This window comes from Exophiala xenobiotica, assembly GCF_000835505.1.
Source record: "Exophiala xenobiotica strain CBS 118157 unplaced genomic scaffold supercont1.1, whole genome shotgun sequence".
Taxonomy (NCBI): Eukaryota; Fungi; Ascomycota; class Eurotiomycetes; order Chaetothyriales; family Herpotrichiellaceae; genus Exophiala; species Exophiala xenobiotica.
In genome coordinates, this window is record NW_013562494.1 from 1,435,188 (window position 1) to 1,452,329 (window position 17,142).

The window sequence follows — 17,142 nt, forward strand, 5'->3', positions numbered from 1 at the left end:
GGTTCGTAGTTAGGCTGCTGCATTCCTGTCAGCATAAATAACCTGTCAGGATACAAGTGTTTCTATCGTTGCAAAGAACAGTTGTCAAAGTGTCTGGTCTTGGAGTTGCAGCTACTGTGGTAGTCAGACACGACGCATTAAACGCATCCCTGTTTGGGCCTGGCATCAGCCTTGGGTGTGTCTCGCAGCTGCCACAAATATCTCCGCCCAACACGCCCAACTGTCATCAACGACAACATTTGATTAAACCACACGACCCACCCCGTTACTACTACCACGATCCTCCCATAAGGGCTACTCTACCGCTTCTCTTCAGTCGGAACACCTTTCCTCCGCTGTATACTGCTAGCCACGAATATTCCTCGAGCGCAATTACTCCATAGTCTACCTCAACCGAACCATCGCAACATCTGTCCTCATCCGACTCCTTGCAGACCACACTCCCACAAAGTCCAAAGCGACGCCGACACGATGACACTTGCTGAAGAATTCAGGTCGCGTAACTTCAGTGAGTTCCCTGCCGATTGTCCGCGAGATGTTTAGCAGTAAGACTGACTGGTCGCGACTTAGGTATCTACGGGCAATGGTAAGCCATTCCATGCCGTTTCTTTTCGCAGGATGGCATCGGCCATACTGCGCGTTCCGAACACGTTACCTCAACTGTGGTCATACAAGCCACCAACTACCTGGGGTGGACCTCTATAGTCAATAGATGGGAAGCGCTGACACCACATTCTCACAGGCTCGGAGTACTGTGCATCATCCTAGGCTTTGCCTTGGGTATTGCCAACATATTCCATTTCAACCTTCTCATCATATTCAGCATCATTCTCCTGTATGTCTCACGGAATGCGCATTGTCTCCAATTCCAGCTCACGTCCGCAGGTGCTCGGCTTTGATCCTCATATTCATTGAAATCCCTCTTCTCCTCCGAATCTGCCCTACCTCCTCGAAGTTCGATGCCTTCATCCGCCGATTCACCACGAACTACATGAGAGCAGCAATCTACGGAGTCATGTCATTAGTTCAATGGCTCAGCATCATAGTGGGTGCAAGCAGCTTGATCGCTGCAGCCGTTGTTCTGGCTCTGGCGGGAGCCTGTTACGCTCTGGCTGGATTGAAGCAGCAAGATTTCGTCGGGAGCAAGACACTTGGTGGACAAGGAGTTGCGCAAATGATTGTCTAGGCGTCTTGCGTCATATACATGTTCCTACCACCTTTGAGTTCGAACTTGATTCGATCAAAAGTTCCCTAAGGATGTACCTTTAGCGACTCGGCGCAGGCTCTGGGACACAAGGCAGCAATTCATTCGGTACAGCTACATATGGGTCCGTGGATCCAGGTCAGGCGCTTTTGCTACGTCTATGCGAAGTAAGCCAGGCAGGCAGGTGGCTGGATATCATGCTTGGTATGGACTATAACGACAGGGAGAGAGCAACACCTGATTTAATTGATCATGAATGAGAGAAAGAGAGTCTTACTGACTCAGCAGATGCTGTCGAACCTGTAATCCATACTCCTCGCTGAATGTCCAAAGTCCATCATATGCAGCGTGTGCGTAAAGGCGGACGCTCTACTCCATACCGCAACACGGAAAGGTGACCCCCGAAGCTGGATACGAAAGCCAACATACTGCTCTCACGAGAAGAATCCGTCTTTGCTGACGGATTAGCCAGGATGGACGTGTAAGCTCTATCTTTGTCCCTCGCTTTGGTTGTTGGATCGACTTGTACCAAGCCATACGGCAGTAACCCAGATTATTGATCCTACTTGCGAAGGATGAAATGTGTCCAGTATTGGCAGGCCAGCCAGGTACGGGTAGCAGTAAGTCCGCAGTTCACATCCCATCGATTCGAATCGACGCCACAACCCAATTGCCCAGCCTGGTCTTGAAGTCTATGTAGATCGGCTATCTTGGGACACTGGTCACCCAGGTGCTAGTTCAAGAAACCCGAGGTTCAGTAGGCGGCTTATAGGCCGAAATCCCTGAGCTGCCGAGCCTGTGTGGCTTGTTGGGCTCTGAAACGAGTGGCAAAGGATCCACGGCGCTCGTATCAGATCACGACTAGACCCCATCAAGCCTCTGCAGATTCCTTGTCGAGAGGCGAGAGAGAGGCTGAGCCCGCTGTCTCACGCTCTCACGCTCCGACATGTCGTCTCAGCCCCCGGGCGCCTTACGAAGCGCAATGCCCTAGGAATCGCTTCTAACCCGAGTTGCTATTTGCGTCGGAGTCCAGGCAGCGATGGCGACTGGCTACTGCCATATCTAGCTCTCAGGCTGAAAAATTGGCCTTTTGTAAGACGTTGTTTGAGACTTGACTTCAGAGATATCGTTGCAACCAGACAACCACAACATGTCATGAAGTAGCGATATACCAGAACGACAATGTCGCCTTACGATCGCTCATCACGCAATGGACAGCAATCAACACCATGTCTATCTCGATGTTCCCGTGACTGAAGCTGAGCGGATTCAGGCCAAGCGGCGGAGGGATGACAGCTCCGACAGACTTCTACCAGAGCCCGTCCATCACCAACATCCTGAAGATCCATCATCGTTTCCCCAGCGTCATGCACCACCTGGACGATTCCCTTCCATACGTGCCGCACCAGTAATACGAAATATTCCACCGAGCGTTTCGCAGAGATTCGAGAACCGCCAATATGTCCCTATTTCCCCTATTCATGAGGAAGACGAACCTGAGTCCATCAACCTTCGCGAATCATCAGTATATAAGTCCGATCAAGGTTCTCTACTTCGCCAGCAAGGACCAACACCTCCTCTGTGGACTCCAATATGGCTGAAGCAACCGACAATAATTCTTTTCGCGATACTTTTCGCGCTTCTCGTGCTTGCCCTGGCTCTGCTCTGGCACTTCGATCGCGTCAACGATGGATTTCACGTCGCTGATGGCATGAACCATTATGCCTGGGCCTATGCACCCACGGTCATTGCTGTGGTCGTTGTGGCCTCATGGAGACTGGTCGACTACCACGCGAAGCTGGCTATGCCATTCGATGCTCTTCAGGACGGGCCCTTGAAACCTTCGGAGAGTCTTTTTGTCGACTACCTCTCGAAATTCCAACTCGTGGCTTTATACGAAGCCATCAAACGCAACCATTTTGCCGTCATCACTACGGTTACTGGATTTGTTCTATTAAAAATTGTTACAGTCTTCTCGACCGGGTTGTTGGTTCTTCTTCCTACCCAAGTCACACAGAAGGATGCTTTAATTCAAGCGCGAGGCTTCAGTTCGGAGGCGTTTGATCCCAGCGCGTCTTTGGATTCATTGTCTCTTGCCTCGCCAGTGTATGCATATTATGGGAGTAAAACGCAGGGAATACCACTTGAAAATGGCGTTACGTTCGATTTGGCGTATAGCGCTCTCACAGTCTCATCAAACACCTCGATTGGCAATGATGCTGTAATATCTGGCGATGTCACTGCATTTGTTCCGAATATGACATGTAATACACTGGAGGTCAAGCTGAACACTCCCACCATTGTGAACGATACTAACTCTGCCGACGCATTTGCAACATCTTCAAACATCTCTTTTACCATACAAGCTGGTGATGTATGCAGTCAGTCATCATCTATCAGTGTCCCAGCCGACAACCCATATACAGAAATTGTCTCAGGACGTCAGGTCACTGGCACAATGCAGGAAATCTACTGTGGCGCCACGATCGGGGACGTATCAGATTCGCAAGGACCGTTGGGACTGCTCTTCACTTTGACCGATATCGAATATCGACAGACTCCTTTCGATAATGCCACCCAACTTGCTGGCGGCACGTTCACCATTGCCAGCGATGTCTCCAGAACCCTCACAAACATGACAAATGTGTTTTGCAGACCTGCGTACACGATGGCCATGGTCAAGGTGACGAACAACACTCAACTCAGTGACAGCAATCAAGCTATATCCGTGGAATCGATAGAAGAATCCGTCAGGAGTCTGCCGAACTTCTCGAACTGGAATTCCACCACTGTCTTCCTACAGTCCGCTACATCGGCCAACGCGCTTTTCGGCGACATCGTCAATGACGATACTTCCTCCAACTCCAGCGGGATTTTCACTCTCATGGCTCTTACAGCTGGATCACAGGATATTGCCTCGTTAATGGATCCTGGCAAGATGATGTCTGCCGCCGAGGACACATACAAAGGTGTACTCTCGCAGTATGCTCATCAATCCTTGAGAGCCGCCAGCAGCAGCGATGTGGATGGAGGTACTTTGACGAAGCAAGAACGCAGATTACGCGTCAATGATGTCTCCGCCTGGACGATGGCTTCGATATTTGGGCTCCTGGTGATTTTTTGCATTGCCCTGATCTTTATCGCACCCCGGGCAGTCGTTCCACGGGACCCCAGCTCGATCGCCGCGATCGCCACGTTACTCACGCGAAGCACCGAGCTGAACAGACTTCTGCGGAAGCAAGGTGCTCCAAGCTATGCAAACCAAAGGTCCGCCTTGTCCGGCTTTGAATTTGGCACTGCTATAGCGACCACCGAGTCCGGAACCACCAGCTTCAAGATCGTGGCGTCGGAAGGGGAACCAGATCCAGCCGCGACGAAACTTCACATGGACCTGAAATGGTGGCTGCCATTCACAGCGTCGATACCTGTCCTAATCATCGCGTTAGTGCTGCCGTTGGTGCTGATTGCAGTCCTTGAAGTCGTCCAGCAATCATCAGACAAGCATCACGGTCTCTTGACCGTCGTTGACGACAAATGGACCGAAGTCTACAGCCATTATATTCCAGGTATCGTGACGTTGGCAGTTGCTGCATTGATCAACATGCTTGACTTCAATGTGGCTCTCTTCGCACCTTGGGTCAATTTGGCCAAAGGTGATGCTGTTAGCAGGAGATCTGTTCTCAATCACCTCCTTGGGCTACCCCCGCCCTGGGCCTTCTTACGAGCCATACGGACTCGGTATATAGGTGCCATTCTGAGCATTCCGGCCGCGGCTTTGGCAAGTCTTCTGACGATCCTCGTGTCCGGGCTCTATACCGTCCAGCATGTCACCATCAGCGGACCTGATATAACAGTCAACCAGCTTGACTCTTTCAATCTGATGTGGTCGAACAGTTTCTCCTCGGATAACGGAGCAGCGGCTGTTACAGACCTGATTATGCATCAGAATTCCAGCTACCCTCAATTCACCTATGAAGGCCTCGTCTTTCCGAAGCTATCTCTCAACAGCTCGGCTGCGACGTCTGACTCCGCGTCGATTGTAAGCGGCTCATCCAGTTATATATTGCCAGGAGTGCGCGCGAACTTGAGATGCGAAATACTACCTGCGTCTTCTTTCAGCGTGGCGACTGAACAAGCTGGGTCCGACAGTGCATTTGCCACGAACCAAGCATTCGTGACCGCCACAGCCTCACTTCCGGATTCCTGCCATCTGGGAGGCTCTAGTGGATCCGCCAGCACCGTCACTTACGAGAATAACTTCGAGCTCCCTTCAGATGATGATGATGGCACCTATGCCGGCGTGCAGATAGACCTCCTTTTCGGACAGAATGCGTCCACCTATGGGAACTATGGCGAAGCCCGCGGTCAGTACATTGGCGACAATCCTGCCGTAGGATGTCCCAGCCTTGCATTCACATTCGGCCACTTCAAACTCGGCAGCACAGACCAGAGTCAGGTCACCACGATGATCTGCTACCAGGAGATTCAGGAGCTCCAAGCAAACGTGACACTGAGAGACAACACCACAACCATCGACCCCAGCAATCCACCCATTGTCCAGGAAGGCAGTGTCTCCGTCCAGTCCAATCCAGCCAGTACCACCGGCGCAAAATCATTCGATTTCCGCATCCAGAACAACCTCGCCCAGGAAATGACCTTGTTCAACGGCGCCAGCGGCACGCCAATTACCAACCCGTCGGCTACGAATACCTTCGACATCTACTTCCAAGCCATCATCAACGGCACGAACAAGCACGACCCTGCATCTCTCGTGGGCGCGGAGAACCGAAACGCCCTCGTCGACGCCATCAACCAGTTTTACCGCACCTACATGGCCCAGGCCATCTCCACAAACATGCGCACTTCCCTGACCTCTTCGTCCCGGCTCGGTCGCCGACAGTCTGCAACAACAAGCACAACGACCACAACAGTCACGACCCCACGTCTCGTCCAAGACAAAGACAGCAAACTCGAGCTCCAGATCATTTTAGGCGTCATGACCCTCCTCGCCGGGGCCTCCTGGCTGACCACGAAGATGCGCCGCGTGCTACCCTGCAACCCGTGCTCACTCGCCGGGGCAATGTCCCTTCTAGCTGGCAGCGACCTATGCCACAGCGCCGACGAAGGCCTCTGCGAGTGCTGTGGCAAGCCGCGCCGTCGATCGTTTGGGTACGACGCAGGAACCCGGCCTGAAAGTATTCATGCGGCGCCCGATGACGACGACGACGAGGACGAGCGTCAGCAGATCATCCCCGACGGCGCAGAGTGGCTGCCGCAGCCGCAGTTTGAGACCGTGTTCGGTGGGAAGCGATACAGCATGGGATGGTGGCGGGAGAGGCGGGCGATCGGGAAACGGAGGCGTTTTGGCGTGGATGTCGGCGTCCGCGCGGACGGCGCGGATGATCAGGATTGGGAACTTGGTGAGCGCAGGCCCGAGGGCCCTGGGTTTAGTGATTTCATGGGACGTGGTGGTGATCGCGATGGACGCGGCGAATATTCGAGATTCGGCCACGGGAGGGATATCAGTCCTGACCCTGCGGCTGTGGAGGCTTCGGCGCTGGAGGAGAGGGAGCTCGTAGCCAGGCCGCCACGGGCGGTGTCGCCAAATCCTTCATGTCCCGTGCATGGTGGCGGAGGAGATCCGGGACCGAGGACTGTCGCTCAAAGGGAGGGTGCTTATTTAGGTGGTGAAGCGTAGGCGTTCAATTGGATTTATTTTCATGTGGTCCTTGAGCAACCGGCCTCAAACTAGGATTGTAGTTTCAAACAGAGATTGATTGGATCATTTGCTTCAAAGAAACGGTTTTCTGAAGGAAGGTATTCCAAAAAAAAACCACAACCCCAGCATCTTACATTGCTCATCGTACCCATCAACATCAACATCAACATCGTCATCCGTCTCGTGCTATATTGTTTTGCAAGCTCAATACGTCGCAGCCAGTCTCATAACTAGATAGTCTCCGCTGTTAATCCCTTGATACTTCTTCCCCGTCTTCTCCCACGTGCCCGGCAACGCTTCAATGAAACGATCAAAGTTCGGATTGCAGAAGTACGCAATACTATATCTCGCGGGTACCATCGCGTTCTCGTCATCGTCGTGGCCCTCTGTTCCGGTCTCCTTTGGCGGCGGCTGGATGACACGATGCTTAGTGCTCCTGATGATATCGTTACTCCAGCGTGACAACAAATCACCTGCATTGACGACGATGGTGCCAGGGATCGGTTTCGCGCGGACCCAGGTGCCCCTGGGTGATTTGACTTCCAGCCCGCCTATATCGTCCTGGAACAGCAAGGTGATGGACCCGTAGTCAGAGTGCTCGCCTGCGCGGACTTGATTGGGATTCTGCTTCCACAAACTCTTCTTCACGGACGGGTAGTGCAGGAGACGCAGCGTATTGTCCCCTGCGTCGGTGTAGCTGTCGAAGAAGTCCTCGTCCATGCCCATGCCGAGAGCGATGGCGCGCATGACTTCAATGTGCAGATCCTTGAGCCGGAGGAAGAAGGCTTGCATGTCGTGCGTGAACGTCTTGCCTTCGTCGTCGTAGCGATCGGGCCATTGATTGGGGAATCCAGGAACACCTTCACGGCCGATTTCTACCGACTCTTTGAGATCCGGGTTCGAAGCCCGGAGCCTGGCGATTTCTTCTGGGTCGGCGGATTGGGTGACTTTCTCGCGGCCCCATGCTACGTAGCCCCGATTCGAGTCTGGAGTGGTCCATTGCAGTTCGGCCTTTTGCGATTGCGGGCGTTCGAAGAAGCGAGCGGACTCGGAGAAGGCCAGTGAGACTTGATCCTCGGGCACGCCGTGATTCTGCAGGTACAGGAACCCGGAGGACTTGAATGCCTCAGCAATCTGCTCCGCAACGGCCTTCTTGGCTGTTGGGTCGCCGTGAAGGAACGCGCCGAAGTCGATCAACTGGTGGGCGGAGTGTTAGTGCTTTCATATATGTGGTACACATCAAGAAACCCAACTTGCCGGCATAACTAGGTCATCCTGCTCTACGCCTTTCTGAGGCGCTTCTCCGATCGAACCCATGTCTCGGAAGGCTGAAGTGGGCCGAGATTGGTGTCCTCGTTGGGTGTAACTCAGTAAGCTGCTTGGTAAGAGTAATCAATCCGGCGAAATTCCTGGCTTGAGACCCTTGAAGGAAGAGGCTTCTCCCGGCTACTGGTTATCGCAGCTGCAAGCCCGATCTATCTTTTGACGTCGATTTGGCCAAGTTGGCGCTTCCTTCTGAATTTCACTTCACTTTGCGATTTCTCCTTACCAGAAATAAGGAGTGACAGAACCAGAAAGAGACTCGTTATGAGAAGGTCTACGGAAGGTCTTCTTGGAGGGGCTACACTGTTAATCACGAGAAACACGAAAGGAACTTAGCTGATTGGTTGGGAACCTCGATAAGACCTCGGGTGGTTGCTGATAATGACGGAGGAAGCCGATGGGAGTCTCAAATAAATCCAACTCGCAGTCTTACATTGTACCAAGTACGGAGTAAGTGCACGTCAAACACAAACATCAACGGTCGCATTTAACAGCCAAACGAGAAAGGTGATTTGATATTAGAAGGTGTTCTTGTCCGTTCACGTTTCCAAAACAATCAAACGTGAACCATTCCACCCGCCAGCATGTCCTCCTCCTACCCCGTGGTCGACATCCACACCCACATGTACCCCCCTTCATATATCAAACTCCTATCCTCACGCACGAGTGTACCCTACATTCATCAACCTTCAGAACCCAATGCAGATCCGCGACTCATAATCCTCGCCTCCGACGACGACTCTTCCCGTCCAAAATCTTCCCGCGGCCGGCCTGTGGACAGCACATACTCCTCCTTCGACTCGAAGCGTCACTTCATGAGCACGCACGGCATCACATGCAGCGTAATCAGCCTTGCCAACCCGTGGCTGGACTTCCTTGAGCCCTCTTCCGCCCTGTCCGCGGCCCAAGAAATCAACAACGACCTTGAAAATGCCTGTGCCAAGAACAACTCCTCCTCCGTCCATGCTGGCCTGAAACTCTATGCCTTCGGTTGTCTCCCTCTATCCGCCCCGGCAAAGGATATCGTCAGTGAAATCCAGCGTCTGAAATCACTCACGCACGTCAAGGGCGTGATCATGGGCACCACTGGCCTGGGGAATGGTCTAGACGATCCTGCCTTGGACGAAATCTACGACGCGTTGGCGAGCACGTCTACGCTTGTCTTCCTGCACCCGCACTACGGCCTGCCGGATTCCGCGTTCGGTGGACCCGAGGTCATTGCGAAGTCAGGCCACGTCCTACCTCTGGCTTTAGGATTCCCGCTAGAAACGACGATTGCTGTGTCGAGAATGTACTTAGCTGGCGTATTTGACAGGCATCCGAAGCTGGAATTCCTGCTCGCGCATTCAGGTGGTACACTGCCGTTCCTCGCGGGACGGATAGAATCCTGCGTGGCACACGAGCGGGAGTTTATCGTGAACGGCGGGCAGAAGCAAGGCCCGCAGCGGTCGATATGGGATGTCTTGCATTCCAACATTTACCTCGATGCTGTGATATACGGACAGCCTGGCCTAAAAGCTGCCATTGAAGCTGCTGGTAGTGTGGACCGAGTCATGTTCGGAACAGACCACCCTTTCTTCCCGCCTCTAGGCGATGAGAAGGACAGCAAGTGGTTGAGTGTGGAGAGCAACAAAGCCGCTATCGATGGATGTCTCCCGAAAGATGAAGCGGCCAGGAGGCAAATATTGGGAGGAAACGCAGTCAGAGTACTGGGCCTGAGATTATGACCTGAGTGCACTGATAGGTGTATGTAAAAGGACTGCCTGCCAGGGTACAACAGGACAGGGCTCTGGTAACTGACACAGTGCCATTCTAACGTGCTCTCCGACCTGACAATATACTCCATCCCAAATGCTCCCAAAGCTGCCCAATAAACCATTCCGAAGAACTTGCATCTGGCGTGATTTCCTGCATCAACTTCTTCAAATCAGGTTCGACATTTCGCTCGCTCCGACGTAATGAATTGTGAAAGGTATCATCATCGTCTCCGAAGACGCCTCGAAGCAGCGTATTCTGGAGTGTTTCTTCGATATATTGCTGCAGGTCCCTGTCGCCTGTAGCATTTCGTCGCGAGAAGAACAACAAGCCTCTTTTTGACATAAATTTTGTGTTGGATTGGAGGAATTCCGTGGCCTTGCGCAAGATGTAGATCAGATATGGCCCTTCCATCTTCGCAGACTCCACAGCCGATTCCAAATCCTCGTCAGCCGCATCAACTAAGCCCTTGGGCGGAAGGATGCCAATAACTCCTTCAGCTCTGCCGCTGCTATCGGAGAACACCAGAAGTGATAACAAGGAGCCGATATGATCAAGTAGTGCGCACAAAATCCCTTCTAACACTTCACAATGGGCGTCCCGAGATAGGTCCAAGAGGAGAACCATTCTTATGAGCGTCTTCGTGATTATTTTGCAGCTTGACTCTTCCTCAGTATCGTTAAGCGGTCCCGTCCTGTCCAGATCTGCTTCACAACCTCGCGCTCGCGGCTGCAAGGTGACTCCTCCTCCTCGTCTTGCAACGTCGTACTGTGCAAAGTTATGTAGGCGCCCAAGAATGCTTTCAAATAGCATGACCACATCCGGTACTGCATGAAAGACGACTTGACCTTCCTCATCGGTATCCGGCCGAAGGAGTTCTAGGCCGTGCAGTATAGGCGGATAGGTCTCCTTGACAATGCTTTCAAGCTCTTCGGCAGACCATATCTCCTCTTGAGTGCTACCACTTGCGTTATCCTTGTTTGCGGGCTGCAGGTCGCGACAAAGTGTCATCGCGACTGTCTGGATTGCAGCCATAAGAGCCTTCTTGTTTGTTTTTCGGAGTCGAAGAGTATGCTGGAGAGAAAAAAGGCCTCGTAGGAGATCTTGACGAGCTTGTCTTAGTCAGTAACAGAGCACAGCAGGAAGATCTTTTGTAACTACCAGCTCCGTCGCTGTTCTTACGACCATTGTCTGACCCTGGGTCGTCATCACTTATGGCATGCACAATATCTTCAGAGGTGATCTCGGGTCGTTCTGCAGAATTCTGTGCCGTAGGATCGCCTCGTTTTCTCTTCCCAAGTGTTCCTCTCCAAGTGGGCGAGACAGGCGCAGGCTCTCGTCGAAGGACTTCCACCTCTTCCTTGAGCCTCGCCACTTCATCAAGCAGGTCGATTCGCTGTTGCTCGGAGTTTCGACAGACCTGTTCCCAGTAAACGAGGGGATTGAAATCCACACCGACTGCCAAGCTGGGGGAGCGTTCCTCGAAGATGGCACTGCGGAGGTACTGCAAATGTTCTTAACCGGGTCAGTAGGTGTAGATGGACGAAAGTTGTGCTACAACCTTCAATAGAGAGATGAGCGGGCTTCAACCGGACAACAAGCGATGCAAAGGCGATTTGGCTGCGGCAAGGCAGGTTGTTGACGCCCGTGTCGAAATCAGCTTGAGGGTAAGGACTCATTATTGATACGTGACCCCAATTATACGAAAGTAAAAGAGCTTGAAATGCTACATAACCACAACAGACATGGTGACAAGAGAAAAGGAGTGCGAACTTTCAGGCAATGAACAGAAAGCATGAGTACGACATAGGGAAACAGGCGCAAACTTAGGAAGCTCTGAGGCCAAATTCGCTCAAGACAGACTGCTGAAATGGGTCTCAGCGTCACCTTCACTCACAACATATTGAGGCATACGTTAACATTCTGAGAAAGTCCGGTCTTGATGAGAAGCAGGAATGGTGGAATCGTGTCAACTGCACTTTTACTGTGGTCTCATGGGTAAATCGTGTAATAAAACTAGCTTGACCGGGGTGCAAAACAGCTGCCGCTTGAATCGTCGAAGCAGCAGTTGGACATCGCATTGAACAGGAGGCCCTCCCATTACACAGTGTCATGGCTGCTGTTTGTCGTGGAATGGCATCCTTAAGGCGAAATTACGTCGTAGTACGGTGGATCATAAGTCGCCACCCTCTTTTGCAGCAGCCGCCAGCCTAGTTGACTTCGCATAGTTCGACAACCCCAAGGTTATTAAGATATCAGCCTTGCCTCAGTAGGGTGGCTAACATGGCGCCAACTACTGACGCAGAGTCTGTCGACTACTATGAATTGCTGGCAATCCCAGCAACCGCATCCGAGTCCGAAATTCGTCGTGCATATCGAAAAACGTCCCTTCTGTACCATCCTGACAAAGTCAAACCAACCCCAGAGAACTTGGATAAATTTCAGCTTCTGCAGACTGCGATCAATATCTTGACCGATGCCGCGGAAAAGTCGAAATATGACCAAACTCGAGAAGCCAGACAGCGGCGTCTGGCAGAGACAGCTGCCTTGGAAAGTCGACGACGGAAGATGAAGGAGGATTTGGAGAAAAGAGAGGGCACCGTAACGGGAATGCCGACTACGGTGAATGGCACGAAGAGGACATGGAGCGATCGGGAACTCGAAATCAAGCGGATAGCGGAAGAAAACCGCAAAAGAAGAGAGGCAATAGTCGCACAAAAGGCACAAGAAGCGCAGACCAGAGCTGAGGCTCAGGCGCAGGAACCGCCTTCTGATTCCATCAACCGATCCATCAAGGTCCGTTGGATCAAGGAAGGTGAGGGACTGGATATCGATCAGGACGCCCTTGAACAGAACTTCCCGGCAGGCGATATCGAAAACGTGCTCATCCTCAAGGACAAAAAGCGTCGCATTGATGGCAGGGAGAAGAAAGTCTTGCTTGGAACTGCGGTTATTGTGTTCAAGTCTGTCGCTCTCGCGAAGAAGGTGATCTGTCAGGGACCCTGGGAAGACATTGAAAGCGTGGAATGGGCAGCAGCGAAAGAACCAGATGGAACTTAAGGCGCAGCGAATCCGAAGACATAAATAACAACCACCAACACTCCCACGGGTAAGGTACTCAGAGCGTTTGGATCACTCGACACCTTCTTGCTACCGTCAACCGAACAACTAAGCCGGCCGTCAGCACGTGGATTTCGGTACTGGATCAGAGCTGTAGTACATCCCATGTGGTGTACTTTTGGCGATTCAGACCTGCCATATATCAGCTTCCTCATCTCGAAGGTCCCGTTCCGCGCTCAGAATCTACAGAGTCTCTGTAGAAGGCAGAGTCTGAGCGCCGCCAAGGATTCCATGGTTGGCAAGCTCTCAGCAAGGGCATGGAGGCCCTAACAGGCTCAGCTATTCTTACTGAATAGTTGATAGGACCATCAACCTTTTCGGTTGCCGGAGTTGCTGACGGATGCTAGCTGTACGGAGCGACTCGCTGCCTCGGTGAGGACGGAATGTCATGCCAGACTCTGAAATCCCTCTGACTTCCAGTCCCGACATTATTCTCCTAGGAAAGCGAAGTGTAAGTCGCCCAGCTCGCTAGTTCGAATGGGAATATTATTGTCATGCTAGTAAGACCCTTCCAAAACACTGTCGCATAACCTCAGTTGGTCGATACCTCGCTTTCCGGGATTTTCTGCTTCACCGACCCTATGCGAGATCCCACAGATTCTGCCACATCCTCAGCCAGTCAACCCACAATCCCTCTAGCGATAAAATATCCAGTCTTGCCGAAATGGACACAAAAAAGAACAAAGAGCCTCGGAGCGAAATGAACTGGCAAAAAGTCTAGTTGGAGAGGAGACTGGCTCCTCTCTTACCTCTCCCGACTATGAACACCTTTCACTACCTGTCCACTCTGTCTAGCATCAGGTTACTTGGTGTTCATGGAGACCTGCAACGGAAGAATGACTCCCAGTTCAATCCATCAAGCCGTTGAGCTTATGGTCTCCAAGGAAAGGCCCACCAACCGGACCACGCAAACAGCGATTCGACGTGGAGAGTCTTAAAGATGGCCATCAAGGCTGAATTGCAACAGAAAATTGCGCGACTTCGAAATATAAACCCAAAAAGGCATGAGCTAGCCAAAGGGGGGATTATGGGGCAATGGTAGTGAATGACTGCTGGTGCCCTCCAGGTCAAAATACTGCTCACACATGCGAGTAAATCCTTTGGATAGTTCTGAGGCGGACTCAACGTTTACAACGGGCAAGAACGTCGCTCATCCTGCAACAAGATAAGGTAGTATACGTAGTACAGAGTCAGTCAACATCCTCATAGTCGTCTTCTTCCCGTCGCGGCTTGACCTTCCTTTCCTTTCTGCGTAGATTCTGCTCGACGCCCTCCCTTAGCCACTGCGGCACGAAGGGCTTCAGCATGATCTCACGTTTCCCTTCCTCTCCATCGACGTCCCACTGTACTTTGTACTGTTCATTCGGATCATAGTTCGCCGTGTCTGCCGTCAACTGGATATCCGTCATCATTTCCAGCCTACACAACGCTAGACCGATATTGCCCACGCCTGACAGCCATTTCCCGCTACTTCGTCCCCGACCACGGGCATTGAGTTTTGATATGTTCGACTGCGACGGCGGCATTGGCAGCGACAGATCGGGCTTATATTCTGGAGTTGTCTGCCCACTCGAGGGCGGATTCTGCTCATCATACAGTTGACAAGGCAATATCCGCTTCCTGACTACGCCCGTGTGATGCGTTCGAATCGTGAGCTCTTGACCCAGATAGCATCCTTTCGTGAAGTCAATCCCGCCGAAAAAGTCGATGTTGCTCTCCTGCGGCAGGGAGTTGGCAGTCGGCAGCTCCGTCTGGCCCTCGGCCACACCGTTCAACATTCTGTGGATCGTGTATTCCTGCAAGGTGACGGCCTGCCCACCGCCCTCCTCGAGCCTCTGCAGTGTTTCTGGCTTGGAAGAGGTTCCATCCAGCCATCGCGTGCCCATACCTGGTCGTGGATCCTGCCCGCCAATCCGGCCCGTCGACCCTCCAATTTCCGTGTCGGATGGCCAGCTGTAATACACGCCCATCTTGTCCGGATCTATTTTATCCAACTGGAATTTCGACCTCAATTTATGTTTGCGCAGATGTTTCAACAAGTCACTTGCGCTTTCGGCATCCACCTCAACGTACCACTCCTCGCTGGTGGAGTCGAGGGGTGGATAAATGAACACATCGTTCAGGATGCGCCCGTGAGCGGAGAGGAACGCAGTATAGATAGGCTTTGTGCTTCCGGTGCCCAATAATCTTGCGGGCACGAGATTGAACAGGTAATTGGCAGCATCGGGCCCGACCAGTCTAATAATGGTGCGGTTCGTGAGCTGGAGATACTTAGGCGTGCTCGATGATACGGTATGTGCTGCTGGAGAGGTTGCAAAAGTGCGCGAGCGCGGTAGGAAGGGGGAGTGCCTTTGAGTCTGACATCTCGAACAGATAAATGGCTGCAGAAGGTGCCGTTCCAGCTTCGGCGACATTGCATGGAGTGATAAGTTGGTGTGCTGGAATCTGTAGAGTATCTCAGGTTATCCAAGAGAAGGGCTAATGATCACTCCTGTCTCCGACTGCACCTTTCGTGAGTTTGGGACAACGATCCTATGTAACTATTGGTGCCGGTAGATGCCTTCAGATCAACTGTCATGGAAACCTGAAGGAAGTCTTCTTTCCACTCGGGTTAGAGGCGGCTGAGGTTTACGCTGCCCACGCCAAGCAGCTTTCCGTCACTCGCAATGTGAAGTGAAGATTCCTCCACTCTCCGCACTGCGTATCTTTGATAATTGCACAACACCGTACTTGAACACCAGTGGGCCTAGTCTTGAGGGTTGGTTATTTGCAATCCGAATTGCTTGATGATAAGTCACTACTAGAAACCCAACTTCGCAGCGCTCCCTAGAGCGAATTCGGTCCTCCGCAACCTCGTCCACAAAACAGCGACACCCTACGGGGTACACATCTTGACCATAAGACAAACCTTCTCCCAGCCGGGACTCTCTCACTTGCGAACCCTCTCAAGATGCCTTATTTCACTGACCTACACACCTATCTCCACCAATCCTCGCTGCTCATCCAAGCCTACCCTTCCAGTCGGCTAACCACGAAATACTCCCTGCCCAAAAAAGCGAACTCGAAGTCTCGATCCAATCCCTCAAAAGAACAACCCGCTGCTTCTGCACCATCGAGCGAAACAACAAGCGCCGCAGCTCAAGCACAAGGCCAAGTCAAACGCGATCCCTCCGCGATCCTCACGCTCAAGACTTTTCATCCTGAATCGGGCATATGCTTGAAATACCGTACCGACAAGGCCGCCGAAGTAGGACGATTACTTGCGGGACTGGGCCGGTTAGCTAAGGGCGAAGTAATTGAAATGCCCACCACCGCGACGGGACAGACAACAACCACAGTGGTGGATAGTGCAGATAAAATGGACGTTGACAGCGGGAATGGGATTGGTGTAGTCGCGCCGAAGACCGGGGATAATGTCATTGCTGCGCCGCCGGCAGCAAGCCAAACCGGAGGAGGGGGAGGGGGAGGCAAGGGAAAGAAGAAGAAAGGGAAGAAATGAGCAACGACACATTGTTATGTCTGTTAAATGAAAAATGGACAAATCGCAGCTCATAACCAGCATTTGGCATGTTCAATGAAAAGACGGAACAAGGAATGCCATTGCCGATGATGATACGACTCTGACAGTGCCAGCTTTTGGAGCGGCCATAGAGTTGGGCCTTCTCCCTCAGACCGATGGCACTAAGTATGAAAGTGTGCCATACTGAGCATGCCTATTGCCGAGTATCTGACAATCGAACGAGTGAGAAGGCACAATGAGTCAATCAGATGGCCGATGGTTCCCTGCGTGAGGGTCAAACATGGTGGTCCTGGTGTGGGAAATGGACAGTGAAGCAGTCCAAGATGTGCTAGGTAATACTCTGGCATCTGCTCGCCACCCGCTCGACAGTGGTGAAAGAGAATGAGCAACTCCCTTCCGAAGCCACCAACTGGTCTTCTTTCCATGTAGCTTTTGACCATATTCACAACAGAAGAACATGACTTGTGTGAGCCGCTGCTGCTCGTCCTCTAATACATCGGA

General features: G+C 52.2%; 8 protein-coding genes across 8 annotated transcripts; 5 read left to right on the top strand and 3 right to left on the bottom strand.

The window, feature by feature from the left end:
* The first annotated feature begins 14 nt into the window (after positions 1-14).
* PV05_00561 (golgi apparatus membrane protein tvp18) lies at positions 15-1,911 on the top strand. Its single transcript, XM_013465464.1, has 4 exons — positions 15-508; positions 571-586; positions 743-835; positions 886-1,911. The coding sequence occupies exons 1-4, from the start codon at positions 472-474 to the stop codon at positions 1,184-1,186; spliced, it is 447 nt and encodes a 148-aa protein (XP_013320918.1). The 5' UTR covers positions 15-471; the 3' UTR covers positions 1,187-1,911.
* Positions 1,912-2,171: 260 nt separating this feature from the next.
* PV05_00562 (uncharacterized protein) lies at positions 2,172-6,983 on the top strand. Its single transcript, XM_013465465.1, has one exon. It carries the CDS (start codon positions 2,415-2,417, stop codon positions 6,900-6,902), a length of 4,488 nt encoding a protein of 1,495 aa, XP_013320919.1. The 5' UTR covers positions 2,172-2,414; the 3' UTR covers positions 6,903-6,983.
* PV05_00563 (uncharacterized protein) lies at positions 6,905-8,536 on the bottom strand. Its single transcript, XM_013465466.1, has 2 exons — positions 8,181-8,536; positions 6,905-8,120 (listed from the first exon to the last, which is right to left on the bottom strand). The coding sequence occupies exons 1-2, from the start codon at positions 8,238-8,240 to the stop codon at positions 7,128-7,130; spliced, it is 1,053 nt and encodes a 350-aa protein (XP_013320920.1). The 5' UTR covers positions 8,241-8,536; the 3' UTR covers positions 6,905-7,127.
* Positions 8,537-8,706: 170 nt separating this feature from the next.
* PV05_00564 (uncharacterized protein) lies at positions 8,707-10,021 on the top strand. The gene has a single exon (XM_013465467.1). The coding sequence runs from the start codon at positions 8,831-8,833 to the stop codon at positions 9,971-9,973; it is 1,143 nt and encodes a 380-aa protein (XP_013320921.1). The 5' UTR covers positions 8,707-8,830; the 3' UTR covers positions 9,974-10,021.
* On the bottom strand, positions 9,947-11,807 carry PV05_00565 (uncharacterized protein). Its single transcript, XM_013465468.1, has 3 exons — positions 11,563-11,807; positions 11,163-11,516; positions 9,947-11,113 (listed from the first exon to the last, which is right to left on the bottom strand). The coding sequence occupies exons 1-3, from the start codon at positions 11,678-11,680 to the stop codon at positions 10,059-10,061; spliced, it is 1,527 nt and encodes a 508-aa protein (XP_013320922.1). The 5' UTR covers positions 11,681-11,807; the 3' UTR covers positions 9,947-10,058.
* A 448-nt stretch (positions 11,808-12,255) lies between these two features.
* Positions 12,256-14,333, top strand: PV05_00566 (uncharacterized protein). The gene has a single exon (XM_013465469.1). It carries the CDS (start codon positions 12,285-12,287, stop codon positions 13,059-13,061), a length of 777 nt encoding a protein of 258 aa, XP_013320923.1. The 5' UTR covers positions 12,256-12,284; the 3' UTR covers positions 13,062-14,333.
* PV05_00567 (uncharacterized protein) lies at positions 14,163-15,691 on the bottom strand. The gene has a single exon (XM_013465470.1). The coding sequence runs from the start codon at positions 15,533-15,535 to the stop codon at positions 14,312-14,314; it is 1,224 nt and encodes a 407-aa protein (XP_013320924.1). The 5' UTR covers positions 15,536-15,691; the 3' UTR covers positions 14,163-14,311.
* Positions 15,692-15,821: 130 nt separating this feature from the next.
* Positions 15,822-17,112, top strand: PV05_00568 (uncharacterized protein). Its single transcript, XM_013465471.1, has one exon. It carries the CDS (start codon positions 16,072-16,074, stop codon positions 16,618-16,620), a length of 549 nt encoding a protein of 182 aa, XP_013320925.1. The 5' UTR covers positions 15,822-16,071; the 3' UTR covers positions 16,621-17,112.
* Positions 17,113-17,142: the final 30 nt, after the last annotated feature.

Coding starts and splice junctions, on each gene's coding strand:
- PV05_00566 (XM_013465469.1), top strand. CDS start 12,285: ATGGCGCCAACTACTGACGCAGAGTCTGTCGACTACTATGAATTGCTG.
- PV05_00568 (XM_013465471.1), top strand. CDS start 16,072: ATGCCTTATTTCACTGACCTACACACCTATCTCCACCAATCCTCGCTG.
- PV05_00567 (XM_013465470.1), bottom strand. CDS start 15,535: ATGTCGCCGAAGCTGGAACGGCACCTTCTGCAGCCATTTATCTGTTCG.
- PV05_00562 (XM_013465465.1), top strand. CDS start 2,415: ATGGACAGCAATCAACACCATGTCTATCTCGATGTTCCCGTGACTGAA.
- PV05_00563 (XM_013465466.1), bottom strand. CDS start 8,240: ATGGGTTCGATCGGAGAAGCGCCTCAGAAAGGCGTAGAGCAGGATGAC. Junction 8,121..8,180: donor AGGATGACCTAGTTATGCCG/GCAAGTTGGGTT, acceptor TCCGCCCACCAG/TTGATCGACTTCGGCGCGTT.
- PV05_00565 (XM_013465468.1), bottom strand. CDS start 11,680: ATGAGTCCTTACCCTCAAGCTGATTTCGACACGGGCGTCAACAACCTG. Junction 11,517..11,562: donor CGCTCATCTCTCTATTGAAG/GTTGTAGCACAA, acceptor GACCCGGTTAAG/AACATTTGCAGTACCTCCGC. Junction 11,114..11,162: donor TAAGAACAGCGACGGAGCTG/GTAGTTACAAAA, acceptor GACTAAGACAAG/CTCGTCAAGATCTCCTACGA.
- PV05_00561 (XM_013465464.1), top strand. CDS start 472: ATGACACTTGCTGAAGAATTCAGGTCGCGTAACTTCA. Junction 836..885: donor ATATTCAGCATCATTCTCCT/GTATGTCTCACG, acceptor TCACGTCCGCAG/GTGCTCGGCTTTGATCCTCA.
- PV05_00564 (XM_013465467.1), top strand. CDS start 8,831: ATGTCCTCCTCCTACCCCGTGGTCGACATCCACACCCACATGTACCCC.